This window comes from Typopeltis vanoorti, chromosome 7 (assembly GCF_054136105.1).
Source record: "Typopeltis vanoorti isolate ZY-2024b chromosome 7, IOZ_Tvanoo_1.0, whole genome shotgun sequence".
In the NCBI taxonomy this organism is placed as follows: Eukaryota; Metazoa; Arthropoda; class Arachnida; order Uropygi; family Thelyphonidae; genus Typopeltis; species Typopeltis vanoorti.
Window position 1 is genome coordinate 155,019,546 of NC_143555.1, and position 17,516 is coordinate 155,037,061.

A 17,516-nucleotide genomic window follows, 5' to 3' on the forward strand; every position below is an offset into this window, starting at 1 on the left:
AGAAGCAGCTCTAATCATGGAGGGATGAAATTAAGACTGACAGAAACTAAGAGATACGGCTGTTCTTGTGCTATATATGCAACGAAGGTTGCTGTTTTCAGAGCCATAAATCCAAAGCAACCAATTAGTAGGAAAGACTTGGGTTCGAATCCTGTCTAAGGGGCGTGAAAAACTTTTACACGGATTTTCAATGGGAGCGAGTTAGCCGTCGGTCCCATATAGAGGTTGGAGGTTGTTACTTCCTGAAACTTGATTTTTTCATCCCGCAGACCAACCACGAGAACACAGGGAAATACGTATATTCAGGCAAAAGACCACCCACTTTAGAATAAAGTTATGGTGGTGAAAGAAATTCAACACACTTCTGATGTAGGCCTTAAAGGCGCGTGAAATTGCGCATTATTATATATTACATAATTTAAAATTGCTGTAAACAACATAAATAAATCCTCCATCGCTTTTTATTCCCCAAAGGGCTGTTTAGTTTAGCCCCAATGAATTCTTGGAAGACTGGTGGGCAACTAACTTCCATCCATCCATCGGGCTCTCACTGATGGTGTGTCCAAGATCGACTAACTGTGAAACCGGCGAAAGAAAGCTTTAGAAAAAGTTTCTCTTGTCGTTGACTAAAATTGAACCTATAAAAGCATTTCAGTGGGCAACGTAGTTCCATAGTACAGGCACTAACTGTTGTAGATTTAAAACTAATATGCATACTAAATTTAAAATATAAAATAAAAGAAATACGTCCTTTCATTTCCCAAAGGAAGTACGTGACTATTTTTAGTAGACGCGTTTTAGAGATTAGCTAACGGTATGTCTTTGTCATCGCATGAGGATTACTATTATCTCTAACCAGTGTACACACACACACACACACATGAAAAAAAGCGAGATGATACAACACATGAATGAAACCATTTCTGATCCGAATGTTATTATTGCTTGAAATAGCGAGTCGTCCGATCATTTTTTGAATTGTCGCGTTAAAAAAACTGTTTCTGGAAGCAGGAAAAAGAAACTTCCGATCTGTTTCAAACATTGAGTAACCAACATCTAGTTGGAAAATGGCATAGAAGGAAATAGTTATTCTAGTCGGTGACACGATCAAACGGATAATGTCTTTGAGAATTCTCATATTAATAGATAGAAATAGTGTTATTAAAGTGGTATTAAAGATCCAGTCTTATTTTATAGCCGAAGAAGAAAAAAAGAAATTTGAAAGTTTCCGAAAATTGATCCAAGAGTTTATGAGAATGCAATCGTGCGCATCGGATTGCTTTAGATTGCGGTACTTAAAAGACACAGCCTTGAAAAAAATATGAATCTTTAATATCCCCTATTTCTAACTTCATACTTAATAACTTAATACTTCATATCAACAATAAACCCTTAGAAAGAATAAAGGACTTTCAATACTTTGGAGCGTACACAGGGCCGGTCCGAGAGTATCTGATGCCCCTGGGCAAAGAAAATTTAGGCGCCACTATACATTGTCTCTCTCTATATATATTTTATCATACTCACACAAGCACACGTACACTTACATATGTGGATATTTATAGCCTTAGCGTGGATAGTCATAGCGCTCCTACGCGATTGCCTAAGTTCGCCTAATGATAAAACCGGCTCTGATCGTACATTAGCAATACAGAAAATGATATCAGAAAACGGAAACAGCTGGCTCTAGTCTTCCATAACAAACTCCGCCCCACCTGGAAATCATCATTAATATCATTAAAGACAAAATTAACACTATACCATGCAACCAGTAGATCCATCGTCTTGTATGGTTCTCAAACCTGGACAATAAGCACCAAAAAAAAAAAAAAAAAAAATTACTGATCTAATTAACTCCTTTGGAACTACATGTCTCAGACTGATCCTTGGATGGATCGTGTCAATAACTTTGTTGTGCTAAATCTGGCAAAGAAAGAACCACTTATCAGTATAGTCAAAAAAAATTACAACTCAGATGGCTTGGGCATCAACTCAGACATCCTGAAGTCTCTCTCTTTTTGGAATCCCTCATCCTGTACAAATCAGAAGATGGCAATCGCAGTAGAGGAAGGCCATGCAAACAATTTTGGCAATACATATGGGAAACCATCAGTAGGCTCAACTGTAAAACTCCATCTGACATTTACCAGTTAGCTCAAAATAGATAGACCATAATTTGCAATCTTTAATTTTTAATATAAATCTCTTTTCACATTGTATCATATTGTGAATAACCTATGATGATGATGATGATGATGATTTGTAACAATTTTAATATCGCCAAAATGAAGGATTGATTCTGCCCGTGCGACTGGTACTCAAATTTGTCGATCTCTCGCACGGGCAAGCGATTTTTTCGTCCTATAAACTCAAGGAAATCGACAGTAGAACTTCTATTTCAAACAATAGCATATTGTGTTAGCCAGGCACCACGATTTGTCAACACTTGTCAGTCGTCTCTTCATCAAATACTAATACTAATACTAAGCACTTACAATCTTTGGTCAGAAATCTCTGATTGGCTACAGTGGAAATTGAACTGTCCACTCAGTCTCCAAAAGTAAGTTATGGACAAAACTACTCCTTATAAAGGGAATAAAAGAGTTAGCTGCTTTTTTTATTATTTAAAACACAACTGAAGTTTATTTCTATAAATCCTATGAGAAATATCCTGTCAGATAATAAACATAAAAACCAAACCCTTTCGACAGGCTGTAAAGTAAAGTAAACAATCAGCATATTAAAAATGAAAACTATCAGCAAGTGCGCCTTCATCTCTCTCTCTCTCTCTCTCTCTCTTTCTCTCTCTCTCCTATTGCCAGACAGACTTCTATTTCCACAAACACGAAACAAATTCGGAGTTAACCAAACACATTAGCAATCGACCAAACAGCAATCGACTTCCCGCTTTTGAAATCCAGTTGAGCGACACACTTGGAAAGGAGTTCGAAAAAAGTATTTTTTTCGTTATTTGTGGCGAGTTTTTACGGCAGAAAATTTCTTCGGAAAACTTCCTGCGCGAACGCAAACAGGAAAGCAACCGCTCATTGAGCGAGTTGGTGACGGTTATTACCAGGGACTGCTGGATTAAGTTTCGAAAGAAGAAAGTGGTCTTTTATTGAAATGTCATTTACGCCTCGTTGACGACTTTTTTTTTTTTTAGTACGTGGCGTTGCAAAAAGCAACTTGTGCAACTTCAGAATCGCCGATTTCAATCGAAGCGTAACTGCGTATTCCAAACCGCGTGTTTTGCCATTGCCGTGGGCATGGTAACACGTTCAACACTTGCCATCGATAGATCACGCAGAATAACACGTGACCTTTTTACTTCCGTTTCCTTTGTGAGCGCAATGAGAAAAGTATGGATTATATTGATTAGTGGGTCACTGGGAGTAATTGGAAGATTGGATCGCTGAGCTGCGAGTTCCTGTTAGGGGAACTCTGAAGAGGGTAAAGGGACTTTGGCAGTGGCGAAAACTACACGCACTCGACGCTAAATGACAGCTGAACTTCTTGCTGCCCAGGAAATGCGACTTGTGTTAAATTCACGTCCTTGTCTTCTTCCTGTGGGAGGACGAAAATCATCGTGATGTGAACTTAGTGCCAGCGGTGGTGAATTGGCATCTGGAGGCGATGTGCTCACCACAATAACCCGAAAAAAATAAATAAATAAACATTCTTGTCATAGTCCAATTTTGGTGAAGATCCAGTTAAGGATTCCGACGACTGTTTTGCAAAAATTCCCGATTTTAATAGCAATCCCAAGAAGGATTGCTGCTGTAAGTTGGAACAGTGTTGCCAGATATTGTCAATAAAAATCATCTCATTGGACGAGGAAACTAAACCACATTCTAGACTACATCCTAAACCGAAACCTCCATCAGGTGGGCAGATGAATTTAATAGATTCTGTCATTCATTTTGCGAAGTGCACTAAAAGCATTCTAAAAATGCTCCAAAACTAAGAAAGAATACTTTAAAAATGTTGCCTAAGTGCATTTTATTTCTGCCGCATAATTTGTCCCCCGCATTATTCATCTTGCTGGCAAAATGCAAGCTGGAAATATTTTTGCTAATAAACCGCATGATCCCCCACCCCTCACTCCTTGTAGCGTTCTTATTTATCCTAGCTAGAGCACTCACCATTAAGCGACACAATGTTGTTGGTGGTGTTTCCTTGTTGTTGTTCGGTGCTGCTAAGAGTAACTTGTGGTACCTTTTCCATAACGCCAACAGGATTAAATGGGCAATTTTTAAATCTTTCTTCATTGAAACGAAGTCTCGGCTGTAATAAACGGAGCTCAAAATAATACGGACAACAATGGGGCGATTTGCTACTTGAATCTACTCTTCTCATGTGAGCCTTCGCCTCGTTAAATTCAAAGAAGCAAAGCTACCAGTCAGAGAACTCTCTAACCAATACCTTCATTTCTTTTCAGTATTCCAGTTCAATTAAATTTTCAAAATTTAACGCTGAATTTTTTGGCAGTAAAGGGCAGGGTTAATGGTGCGGAAATTCTCTTGAATTTCTTTGATGGTGGGGAACCTTTGAGATGGTATTTCATGAGCCACTTAAGGTCATCGGTACACATTTTCAGAAATAGAAACTCAATCATTGCACACGATATCTTCTCCACTGACTTCGTTTCCTTAGAAACCTTCACGAATGCTAAAACAAAATTCAATAAACAATAGCATAATTCTGCTACGCATTATAACCCAAAGAAACTTTTAGCAGGTCCCATTCGACAAGAGAAACATGTTTCCTATTCTTTTTTATGCCAAGTTCACAGTAAATTCATCTTTGGTAGAAGCAAGTCTCTTTGAGTTTTTCTATCCGGGAATAATTCGAGTTTATAAATCGGTAATTCGGAAATACTGACCATAAAACACATCACACGAATAAATAATGTTAGTTAGCATTAAGAACAAATCTTCTTCCTGTGGGAGGACGAAAATCATCGTGATGTGAACTTAGTGCCAGCAAAGTCGTAGCATTCAAAATGGTCAAACCAGCAAACAATCATAAATCAACAGAGATAGACTGAAGCATTCAGTCGCAATTGTCAACGTTTTCTTTTCTTGTAGGAAAAGAATAAGGTTTTTCATTATTATTTGGAAGGTAAACGGAACACCACACACACACACACACACACACACACACACACACACACACACACACACACACACACACACACACACACACAACAAAAGACAAACTAAAAGATTTAATTTCAGAGTATCCGTTTTTCATGAGATGGTAATTAAAATAGTACTTTTAATCATTTTCGGAATCATGCATTGATTCTGTAATTCCACAATCAGATCAAATACTCCCAAGCAAGCGACGCAATGAAATCATCTGTAAAGGTCACTCTCTCTCACCGAGCACTTATCTTAAGCATGTGGGTTTCTGGTCGATAGCCTCGGTAATCTATAGGAAAGCAAAGGCTTTATTCCAGTCGATATCAATTATACATTCTGTTTAACTTTAACAGGGAATGGTATATTATTTATTATATATCAACACTTATAAATATGAATCAATTTATATGTTGATATATATTATCAGTGTTACTATTGTACAATAACAAGTATAACATAATAACATACATCATATAAGGATCATTTCACTATGATATTTATGAATTAAAAAAAAAAAAAGGATGAGGCGCCCTCTTTCGTCCGTGTCTAAAGGGGAAAGCAAAGTAATTTTTTTTGTGTGTGAGCATAAATGCTTGCTGCGATTGTAGATGATCAGAAATAAGTGTATTTATCTTGATTAAGTTATACATTTTTATTTATACCTTTATTTCCTTTTCTGAATGAATATTTAATTAATAAAAAATGCAATTTAGTTACAGAACAGAAATAACATCAAAAATATTATGGTGGTTAGTATTTTAGGTTTAAGCATATAGCATATTAATAATTTTTTTCATTATTAATATGCTATCAAACTTATCCGTCCATTATAACTTTCAGTTTAAGGGTTCAAATAATCCCTGTAATTAATCAAAGATCAGCATTGACACTTGACACAAATTTAACTACGATTCATATAAGCTAATTAGAAATTTAACTATCCAACAAGTTTGCTTCATAAACTGCTATTTACTTTCTTTTGGTTTTTATTTTATTTGATCTTGGTTAGTTTATTTGATTTCTTAATCACATGTTGACACTACTGGACGGAAGACTTATTCTAGAATTCTACAATGTAAGCAATTTTCATCTTCAACCATTCATTCCGCATAATTCATCAGCGTAAATAACAATATCTTGCAAACATGAGATTAGCGACATCTATGGACAGATTTACATAGCCAAGCGACATCAAAATATTCACAATTTCTGTACATCAAAATAGGTAAGCCATTATTAGGACCTTAGGCCCCAGATAAATTTCAACAGCACTGTCCGTGTGCTGGAAATGTTCCAAAGGATGTTTTTGCGGTACACACAACAAACACTTTTACTAGAAGAGAAAAGTGGGAGAACATTGCCAAGTGAAGTGACGCAACAGCCATTGCGAGGAACAGATAACAGTCACATTAAAATGGAAATGAATGCTTGACCTGATTATCAACGAAATTTCTCTTTTAAACTGGATGCTGTAGGAAATTAAGATTCTTCACGTCGATTAGCAAATAAAAAGAATTTTTTCATAGAAGGACACGCACGAATTCTGTAAAAATATAAAAATAAATAAATGAACTAAAAGATATCCATTTTACTTCACAGTAAATACATTTATATAATCATTTATTGTCACCAATGCTTAAAAAAAAAAAAAAAAAAAAAGAACGAGCGGTATCTGACCAGGATCCAGTAAGGATCCTGGTCCAATTCATGCAAAATGACAACAAATAAAGAAATAAATTTTGTTATTTTATACCATAGAAGGTATAAATATATATATAAATATATACCATATATATATATATATGATGAGAGAAAGATGCAAAAAGTTTTTTACTTTGGGTATACTATACGTAAAAGATACCAAGATATATATATATATATATATATATATATATATATATATATATATATATATATATATATATATATATATATATATATATATATGATGTGATGCCAATCAAATGCATTTGGAATATCATGAAAAGAGATAGGAGATTACCTAAATCTTTCCATGGCCTGTATACAAAGATGAGCAAGATTAATGAGGAGATCTGATGTGGAAAGAATGGCAGAATCCATATTTGCGATCACGAATTAACTGACCGGTCTGTAGGAAGTGAAGAAGTTGGGGGTTGATGTTACTTTTGAGAGCAACGAGGTGGTGGCAATGGGGAGATATTTGGGATGACTGACTTTTAACGACCTCTTTAGGAACAGGCAGCACGGAAGTAGTACAAGGGGGGGATCTTTCAAGATGACCTCTTGTACTGCTTCCATGCTGTTGATGACAGATGAATATGGCAGCTTATACAGGACGGATGTGAATTCTGGAGCACATGATTTTAATACTACTGTAGCGATACAATCGGACGTGTCCTTCCGTCGAAAGGCGTACTAAGGGTGGTTTTTAGAATACTAAGCAGGGAGATTTCCCTTCGTCGTCTTAAACAAGAGTTTGAGGAGAAGTCTGATGAAGGGGTTCTGCTTTATCATTAGGATCTTTATCTCTAGTCGGCCTGGTTGGCCAAGTGCTGTTGGCCAACAGGTTGGGGGTTCGAATACCGCTGTGGGCATGGATGTTTGTGATTGTCTTGAGGTGGGAGATGAATATCATCACCACATGGTGTGAAACCACATCACCGCTTATGGGAGGCCTGAAGTGGCGTGAAAAAGATTCATGTTTGGTCTCTAAAGCAGGGTTTCTGTACTATGTAAAACTAAATTAAAATACCAAAAAATATATAAAAGTAGAAAAAATATTATTAGTTCATTTAGGGTACAAAATGTATACCCTAGGTTTACAAATAACCTTTTGTTTGTGGGAGCAACATAAAAAACGAGATATTGCTCTTCTTCCATAACAGTGACAAAGAGAGAGAGAGAGGGGGGTGGAAACAGGCAACAATTTTGGCCGGTAGTCTCGCCAAGGGACCAGAAAGTTCGTCTGCCATTTGAGCAAGAGGCAAGCAGAGTGCATTTGGTGCATTTTTAGTATGGATGCCTTTTGTTAGACAATCAAGGCTTAGGTAAACGTTTGAGATTTTGAGTGGAATAAAAGGCACTGATCCCAGGAAGAATAACCAGTAATTAGATCAGAGCAAATGCTTGCATCGGGAAAGCGGAAGCAATAATCTTCCCACAGAAAAGTGGCACAGAAAGAAGTCCCGAGGATCATTCGAATTAGTACCATTGCAGTGCCATAGGATACGAGGCTGAGATTGATTTTTCATGTGGCTGCCACCCAAGAAAAGCTTTTTATAAACCTATAGTACATTCATACAGTGAGTAGGTTAAGGTTTTTCTTCCATTTTTATTAATTTTTATATTTTTCGTTTATTTTTTTACATAGTCCAGAGATATCATGCTTCAGAGATTAAATGTGAACTTATTTGAGGCCACTTCAGGCGACCAATAAGCGAGACGGTGGTCTCGCACTGGATGATGAAATTCATCTCCCACCGGAGAAAGAATCTGTAGAAAAAGAAAGATGAGAAAGTTGTGCTCAGAGAAGTCATCTGAGCGGTATATGGGAAGGGAGAAATGGTTAAGAAAAAGTCCAGAAAATTGGGCGAATGACGAGGGCTATTAGGAATTCTACAGTTTGTTAGGTCCTTATTGACAGCAAATAATTCAGTTCATCTTTCGGCTTGGTCTGCGAAGTTAAGAAGGGGAGCCAGTCAAAATCGTGGGCGTTGGAATCTCCACGGAGGATTATCTCACTCTTTGGATGAATGGTTCCCACCCACGAAAGATTATTATAAACCGAAAGCACATTTTGTACCATAGGTGCGCTAAGGAATTTTTAATCTTTTTTGTCAATTATATATATATATATATATTGCATTTTTAATCATTTTTACATAGTCCGGAAGCCATGCCCTAGAGACCAAACACGAAACTTTTTCAAGCCACTTAAGACTTCCAATAAACGAGCTGTGGTTTCACACTTTGTTTCACACAGTGAAATTCACAAATCGCAAACATCCACGGCCACGGCAAGATTTGAACCCACGACCTGTTTGTTTGTTGGTTGGAGAGCGGGTACGCTAACCACTCGATCAATCAGACCGACATATATGATCAAATTGAGAGATATATAAACGAAGAGGTGAGTATAATGATTGGAATGAGAGCGGCAAATGAAGGCTGAAAAATGAGACAAGAAGATTTGAGTCCAAGTAGTTCCTATAAGGGATCATATAACCTTTAGTGTAGGATATCCGACTTGATAAAGCTCGGGTTCCATCTTTCCTACGGAAGGCTAAATGCATAATGTACTCTGGAAAGTGTAGGTTGAGCTACAGTCGCAGACGATTCCAATTGAGGTTCAGTGATGAAGAGCAGCTTGGATTTGGATGTTTATAAGTTGTGGTGCGCATCGTTGATGTTGACAATGAGCCCAAGGATGTTAATAAATTCCATGTGAAACTGTTTTTACGTATATATTTTTTTTTGTCGGGGGGGGGGAGACTATAACAGGATTATTCACCAACTGATCAGGAAGCCTTCCGAAGTATTACTAACAGGTTTGGTACAGCATAGTATGGGGTGACTAGTCTGAAAAAATCACTTAATTACTGTACCCTCGAATGGAGGAACTGCTCGCTGTGCTGTTCAATAATTGCAGTGTGGAGAACGTGCCCAGGAAGATCCGCACTGTGATTTTAGTTAATTTTGATTCCATAATTGCAAATGATTTACAGTTTGCATGTAAGCAGAAGAAAAGTGGGCACAAAATCACCAAAAGCACATCAAATTTACTAATTATACTAATACCCTGACCTAGGACTAGGGCTGGGGAATTATTCATTTGGAAAGCCGATGGTAACTCCATGTAGAAGTGCATGTACAGAAGTGAACCAAAAATTTCCATCTCTTCACAGTTGTGTATATTTAGAACATAAAATGAAACTAAACAAAAAACTACATGTCGTTTGTATACATCTGTTGTTGTATAGCCTTATGGAAATGGCGTTTGCTTCCTCGTCGTTAGACAACCGCCAGAAAGGCCGTTAGAAGTTTCATTCTAGTAACCAATTGAAGGAAATCTTTTTTTTTTTTTCTTTTCACGCCGGTTCCGAGTGTTTCTTCTAGCAAGGCAAATAATACGGTAGGAAGATTAACAGTTAACAGATATAAGGGATGCCTCACAAGCTTAGTTGCCTCAATTCTCAATCGAAAGCAGTGTTTCGATAAATAATGTTCATTAATTTAGCGAAATATCCTACGAGAATCTGTGTTTTGTATTACGCAATGCAAAAATAATAAAAATGGAATTCCAATCCATAATTTACGACAAAGCGCTGAAAATGAGACTGTGAAGCGAGTTAACGCGACAAAAAAGAGATCTTTGTCGGTACCATCGCAGGCGGGGCTTATTTTCTGCAGGAAAAGGGCTTGCGATTCATTTGCGAAGAAATCGAGAATCACACGCACGAAGAATGCTGTGATTCAAAGGTACAATTTCGCTTGCTGAGTTTTACTCAGTTTAGCTAACGTCAATGACGCAACTGTGGCTTCAGACTCACAAGAAGGCTTCCTTGATTTTTTTTTTTTTTTCCTACTACGCTGCAGCATAGAGCAATACTGTTATTTTTATGAAACGCTGCACACCCTCCGTAAGAATGCGAATTTTCTTTAAAAAAAAATGTAAACAGTGGAAGCTAATTTGGAATTGAAGTGATGTTTGTTTTTCGGTGAAATGAAAGAGAAAGGTAGATTAAAAATTTAGAAAGAGGGATTGGCGAAGAAATAAAAGCGACATCTCTTTCGTTAGTACGTAGAAAAATGTTACTGGAAGCGGAAGGCCACCCTAATTGCGCTGGAGCGGAATGATGCCATGAATTCTGGGTATATTTTCCATTATTACTTTTCCACAAAGCTGCGACCGCACCAAAACTTCTCAGAGTTTAGTTCTTATGAGTTTTAATCGCAAGGACCACAGACGAAGGTAAACTTCTCCACATAATGTATTCAACACAATTAGAGCTGCATACAAATATGGAAAATGATACCTTTCCAAATATAAACAAGAAAAAAAGAAGAAAATTATAAACTGACCAACATTAAAAAAATGCATAAGAAATAATTAAACAATAAAAATCACAAACTGTTTAAGCCATGTTATTCTGGTTATCGCACATTTCTAAAAGAAGATCCTCCCCCCCCCCCATACACACACGAAAATAAATAAAAAATAAACGCAGAAGACCCTATTCAGAGACCCTAGAGAATTTTCATTGACACCCGTTGAATCTAAAATTCGTCAAAGCAGTTCGCCTGCTTTTTTGTTCATTTGTGATTAGCCGACATTTACACAGCGGGCGGACTTCAAAATACAGCAACCGCAGTGGCCAATTCCGAGGACTGCCAAACTACTCCATCGATCAGAAAACCTCATTCAGATTCTGCGTCACGTTCGTAACGAAATCTGGGAATACCCTGCAGCAGCTCATGTAACGAGCGCAAACGCCAGATGTCGAGGGTAGATATTGTACCTCTGATAGCACGTTGCACCCAATGTTTTTAATTGAAAATTTATAAAAATTGAAAATAACAGTTTACGATTATTTTCGATAATGATGGAACATTTTGAATGCGATACTACCACTTAACATGTCCACGCATGCTGCATTTCAAACATCCATCGCCCCGTACCCGCTGGGAATCGGGTCCACGTTGTTCAGATGAGATTCCTGACTAGGAATAGCTCAAGAATATCGTCACAATATTGTTTATTCAATATGTTATAAGTAAATACAACGCGCAACTGTCCTTGACATTAAATATGAATGCTAGAATCATATTTCTAGTTGCTACTAATATACTCTTCGCCTACCAAGGGAAAATAAATGCCTTGATGGCGCTGCGACAATAGCAAAAATATTACATCGGCACACAAAGATCGTAAATATCGCAAATGTGCAGATTTTCTTTTTAAAGAAGATTTTAAAGATTTTCTTTTTAAAGATATATATATATATACATTTCCCAAGTAAGCAAACAGACAAATAAGTAAAGTTTGCGCCTGCACATAATGCAAGTCTAGATGACCCGCAAAGTAGTGCAAGTCTAGGCAACTCGTGGTAAATGGTGGAATCACCATTCTTAATATTTACCTTTAATGCAAAGCCCAAAGGCCATCTCTTTGAGGAGATGTATGATGCTATGCATTAAAGGCAAGGGGCCACTACCCAGACCGGTTTCCACCTTTACCACGAGTTGCCTAGACTTTGACCTTATTAAATAAAAATCTCAGGATGAGAGATAGATGTAGAAAATTTTTTACCTTGGGTATAATATATGTTAAAGATGCCAAGCTATTTTAAACCTGGTTTTACTCTCTCTCTCTCTCTCTCTCTCTCTCTCTCTCTCTCTCTCTTATATACAGGGTGTTCGGGATAAATTTGACAGTTTCGTAAGGAAAAAGAAAATCTTCTTTGTATCTATTAAATTTAATGAATTGACAAAAAAACATTACAGGCAGAGTTAATTACAATACTATCAACAAGATTTACTCAAAAAAACCACCATTAGCATCGATCACAGCTTCAATTCTGCTTCGGAACCTCGAACAAGCTGATGCTACAGTCTCCCTGGGAAGGGCCGCAAAAACTGTTTCAATTTTATCCATTAACTGGGCTTTTGTATTACTGGAAGTGCGATTGGTGTCTTTTTCAACTGCGCCCCATACAAAATAATCCATGGGGTTAAGGTCTGGGGAGTTTGGAGGCAACCATTTTTGACTTTTCCCAGAGGTGTGGCAAGGGGCCGAATCCTGTTGCCATACATACGGCCTACCATTGGCTACCCTTGTTATCCAGGGCTTGACTACAGTTAGCAACTCCACGAACAAAGCCCGAATTCCAATGCCAGGGTTCTTCAACACCTGTTCCTGCAGATTTGCGAGGAATTCTGCTGTACGAACGCAATCAGATCGTCTGCTAGGGATCTTTCTTCTTGCTACATCCTCGTAGTCACCATTGCAAGTCTCTACTTCATGCCTGATTGTTCTTACTGTATTCAGGGAGCATTGGGCAGCAGTCGTAATATCCTTATTTTGATGGCGGGCACGAATCATCATGATACAAGTTATTCTCTTCCATGATTCAGGTGGGTTCCAGCTATCCATCCTTTCTGACATCTTGTATATGAATGAAGAAGGGTCCAAACTTTTAAATGAAGAGAAGTGTGTGTTAATACATGTAACTTACGGAAAAATATAATTAATTATAAATATGTCAAATTTATCCCGAACACCCTGTATATATATATGTGTGTGTGTGTGTGTGTGTGTAATAAATTTTTTACCTTGGGGATATTGTATATTAGGATAACCAAGTTATTTTATAAACTTGGTTATTTTAAAATTTATTACATCTATATCTCCTCCAGAGATTTTTATTAAAAATAAAAACACCTTGTTGCAACTTCTATAAGTAAAGTTGATAAGGCTCCGTATTACTATAACCTTGGTATTTAGGGTCTAGCTACTCAGTGAGGAGACCTCAAAAAAGGTTGAAACCGGTCTGGGTAGTGACCCCACCCATAATGCATTGCAGTATACATCTTCTAGTGAGATGTGCTTTACATTATGGGAAAATACTAAGAATAGTGATCAGAGCTTAACCACCTTTACAATGAGTTGCCCTGGTGTTGTACCATCTTTTAGACTTGAACTTTGTTTCAGGCGCAAACTTAATTGTTTGCATACTTGGGATTAGGAGTTACAATAACCAAGTTTATAAAATAAGTTGGTTATCCTAACACACACATAGTTTTATAAACTTGGTTATTTTTACTCCTAATCCTAAGTAAGCAAAGCTCCTAATCAGGCGCAAACTTAACTGTTTGCTTACTTGGGATTAGGAGTAAAATAACCAAGTTTATAAAATAAGTTGGTTATCCTAATATACACACACACACACATATATATATATATATATTGTGTGTGCGTGTGTGTGTGTAAATAAGTTTTTTTTACCTTGGGAATAATGTATATTAAGGTTACCAAGTAATTTTATAAACTTGGTTATTTTTACTCCTAATCCCAAGTAAGCAAAGCTCCTAATCAGGCGCAAACTTAACTGTTTGCTTACTTGGGATTAGGAGTAAAATAACCAAGTTTATAAAATTATTTGGTAACCCTAATATATATATATATATATATATATATATATATATATATATATATACACTTTATTTCAAAATAAAGCATAATGAAGTCCATGTATATTTAGAAGCTCACAACAAATGACAGATCTCTCTCTGTATTTAAACATTATTCGTTCACCGAATTGATCTGACAAAAACAAACGACGAAATAGATGGCGTACAGATCAATACAAGCCTGCTCAATGTAATGAACGAGTATCGTTCTTTATAATGAAGGTGATCGATCAGACAAAATGCGGTGAAAAAAAAAAAAAAAAATAATAATAATAAAAACGTATTTAGATTAATTTCAAGGGAAATCAATTCAAACTGTTTCGAGGGAAATGAAGTATGCAGAATTGGAAATCCTGCGGGTTAATGCATGAAGTTTAGCTTAATAAACAGAAGACAAATGTGTAATATTATTTAGCTATGACTACGAGAACATTTTCCGCGCTTAAATTTTATACGAGTTAAGTCAGTTCCGATGTTCAAATAAACACAGTTTAATAACTACTGTAAGGCTTATATTTGTTATTTAAATCACAAACAAAACAAAATTAACTGGCTGATTCACACTCTAACCATATGAGATGTAATAACACTGACGATATATTCAATACAGTTCTTGTGAATAAAAAAAAAAGTAAAAAACTTAGCTAAATAATCGCAGGCCTTATAAATATTAATATTTATATTTATCATTAGCTTTAAAGTCGAATAAAACTGTGAGGTACTAATACGATATCTTTGACAACATAGCTGCCATTCTACTATGAATGTGGTATAGTTGGATGCATGTTACATTGCGAGGAATTTTCAGGACTGCGCTTACCCTCATAATTTATTCTCCCGTCGTTATCAATATCCGTCGCTTTTAGCAACTCATCCAACTCGATCTCAGACACGGATTCTCCTATAATTTCCATGGCCATCCTCAGTTCGTCCTGGTAGAGGGGAAAAAAATCGACATTTTATTATCTAAATGAAATCTCAACTGGAAAATAGTGAAAACAGTGAGGGCGCTGATGCGCTTCGGCGCATTCGTCAGAACTTAATGCAATGTTTATTATTCACATCACGTATACAAATTACGCATATTATACTATTCGACTTGTATAATTATGACAATATTTCACAATACAATTCAATGCACAGTACAATGTTACAAAATAAAATTCAAGTATTACTATCATATTCTGTCGGTACTAACACTTATTATGGCTATTTTATTATGGCTAATAAAACGTTTTCTCATATATGCAGGTAGAATATAATATATTTCGAGTGGTTTCATAGCTATGATAAGTAATTGGTTTAGAGTAATGTAAGTTAGTTAATGCAAATATGTGTAACCAAGGGCCGTAGCCATACTGGTCACTAGAAAAGTAATTAGCTTAAAACAGACACTGAGAGTCCGGGGACCGCATCTAAGAAGGCTCCCTTACCAGTTATAATAATGTACATGTTGATATTTTAATTCCTAATTGAATGAAATATGAGTTATAATGATCTCTTATACTATACGTTTAAAATAATTGTCAACATTCTTTAATCCCATAAGGTAGTTTCTCAATCTTTTTCTGAATACATATTCTGAGGTTATAGATTTAATTTCATTCGGAAGTTTATTATAGCTGCTCGTCGCAATGTACTCGAAAGATTTATGAAAAATTTCTTTGTTAGCCTGAGGTACTTCCAGCGTGTTTCAACCGCAGCGCAATCCATAGTCTACATTATATACCAAGAAACTTTCAGTGTTTCTTTTTACATATAACAGACAACCATACAGATATAGTTTCTGTAGTAGTAGTAGAATATTATGAACGATATACAGATCATTGGTTGAATGTGCGAAGTCGGTAGTAGTTATGGCTCTAATTATTCTGTTTTGTATTCTTATTAATGGAAGCAGATTGTTACAATAGTCTCCTCCCCAACAGGCGATGCCATATTGCAGTGAAGAATTTACCCAGGAATAGTATAAACATCTTAAGAATGCTGTATTTACAAATTATTTAACATAATATATTCTGTTAATTATGAACCTAAACTTATTTGTTAAGAAAGTGGTGTGGGAGTTCCACTTCAAATTGCTATCGATATGGAGGCCCAAATACTTGACGGTTTTTTTTTTGTTTTGTTTTTTTATTAAGCTACATTTACAATTTAGAGTATCACTACATTTCCTTTCATGCCATTTTATAGTTATACTAATTTGTCTGTTAATGTAAAGTACATAGATCTCGTTTTGTCGGTATTAATGTTAAATCCGTTGTTGCTAAACCATATACTTAGTTTTAACATATCGCTATTAATCCGATTTTTTAGATTTCCAAGGGTTGTTTCGGTGTATACTAAAGCCGCATCGTCAGCAAAGGATATCATTTTGCCAAAAAGTTTGTAATTACATAGATCAGGGGTGGCCAACCTATGACACATCCGCCAAAAGTGGCGCATTGCATGATTAGAAGTGACGCACTGAATCCCAGAGAAAAATTTAAAAAAATTTTGTATACGATTTATATATATATATAAACACACAATTAACCTACCACTGAATTCTAGAGTGCGCACTTATTATACTTGTTTGATCTTGAAGCAACAGGCACCGGCAAAAGCTGACATGCGTCACCAGTTACTCAATCAGTTTCAGCTGACTCTCGTGTCATAACGTTCGATGAACTTCTGATCCGATGTGACTGAACAAGCCCGTGTTTTCGAACTTTATGTTTTTTATTAACAGTTCTTTAAGTTTAAGATAAGGTTTCTGTTTTCATGAAGGCTTAATATAGTTCTGTAAATTAAAAAAAAAAATTTTTTTCAATTTGAACGCGTATGTCTAGTTCTTGCCCGCTCCTCTAATTTGCTGATTACTGAAACCTGCAATTATTCGGTGTGTTTGTATGTGTGTGTTTTTTTGTTTTTTTATACAATATCTTTCCTTTTTATTTACGTATAGTAGGTTTATTCCTAAAATTTAACTGATCATCAGCAAAGCTTTCGTAATGAGGATGTTTGGGTTGTGTGTGTGTGTGATTGCCAGCTGATCGACTGTTTTATGGCAGGAAGCGATCTCGTATTTCATTGGACATAATATATTACGAGAGAGAGAGACGAAAACTCTCTATGAAAAAAAAAAAAAAAAAAAAAAAAAAAAAAATATATATATATATATATATATATATATATATATATATATATATATATATATAT

General features: G+C 36.1%; 1 protein-coding gene across 1 annotated transcript in view; it reads right to left on the reverse strand.

The window, feature by feature from the left end:
• Nucleotides 1-5,781: 5,781 nt before the first annotated feature.
• The window catches only part of LOC150105229 (calcium-binding protein E63-1-like), a 92,424-nt gene continuing 80,689 nt past the window's right edge, over nucleotides 5,782-17,516 (reverse strand). The window contains exons 6-7 of the mRNA XM_090396208.1: nucleotides 15,136-15,247; nucleotides 5,782-6,687 (exon numbers count right to left, since the gene is read on the reverse strand). Of these exons, the coding sequence (XP_090252334.1) occupies nucleotides 6,665-6,687; nucleotides 15,136-15,247 (135 nt within the window). The 3' untranslated portion in view covers nucleotides 5,782-6,664. The remainder of the gene's footprint in view (nucleotides 6,688-15,135; nucleotides 15,248-17,516) is intronic.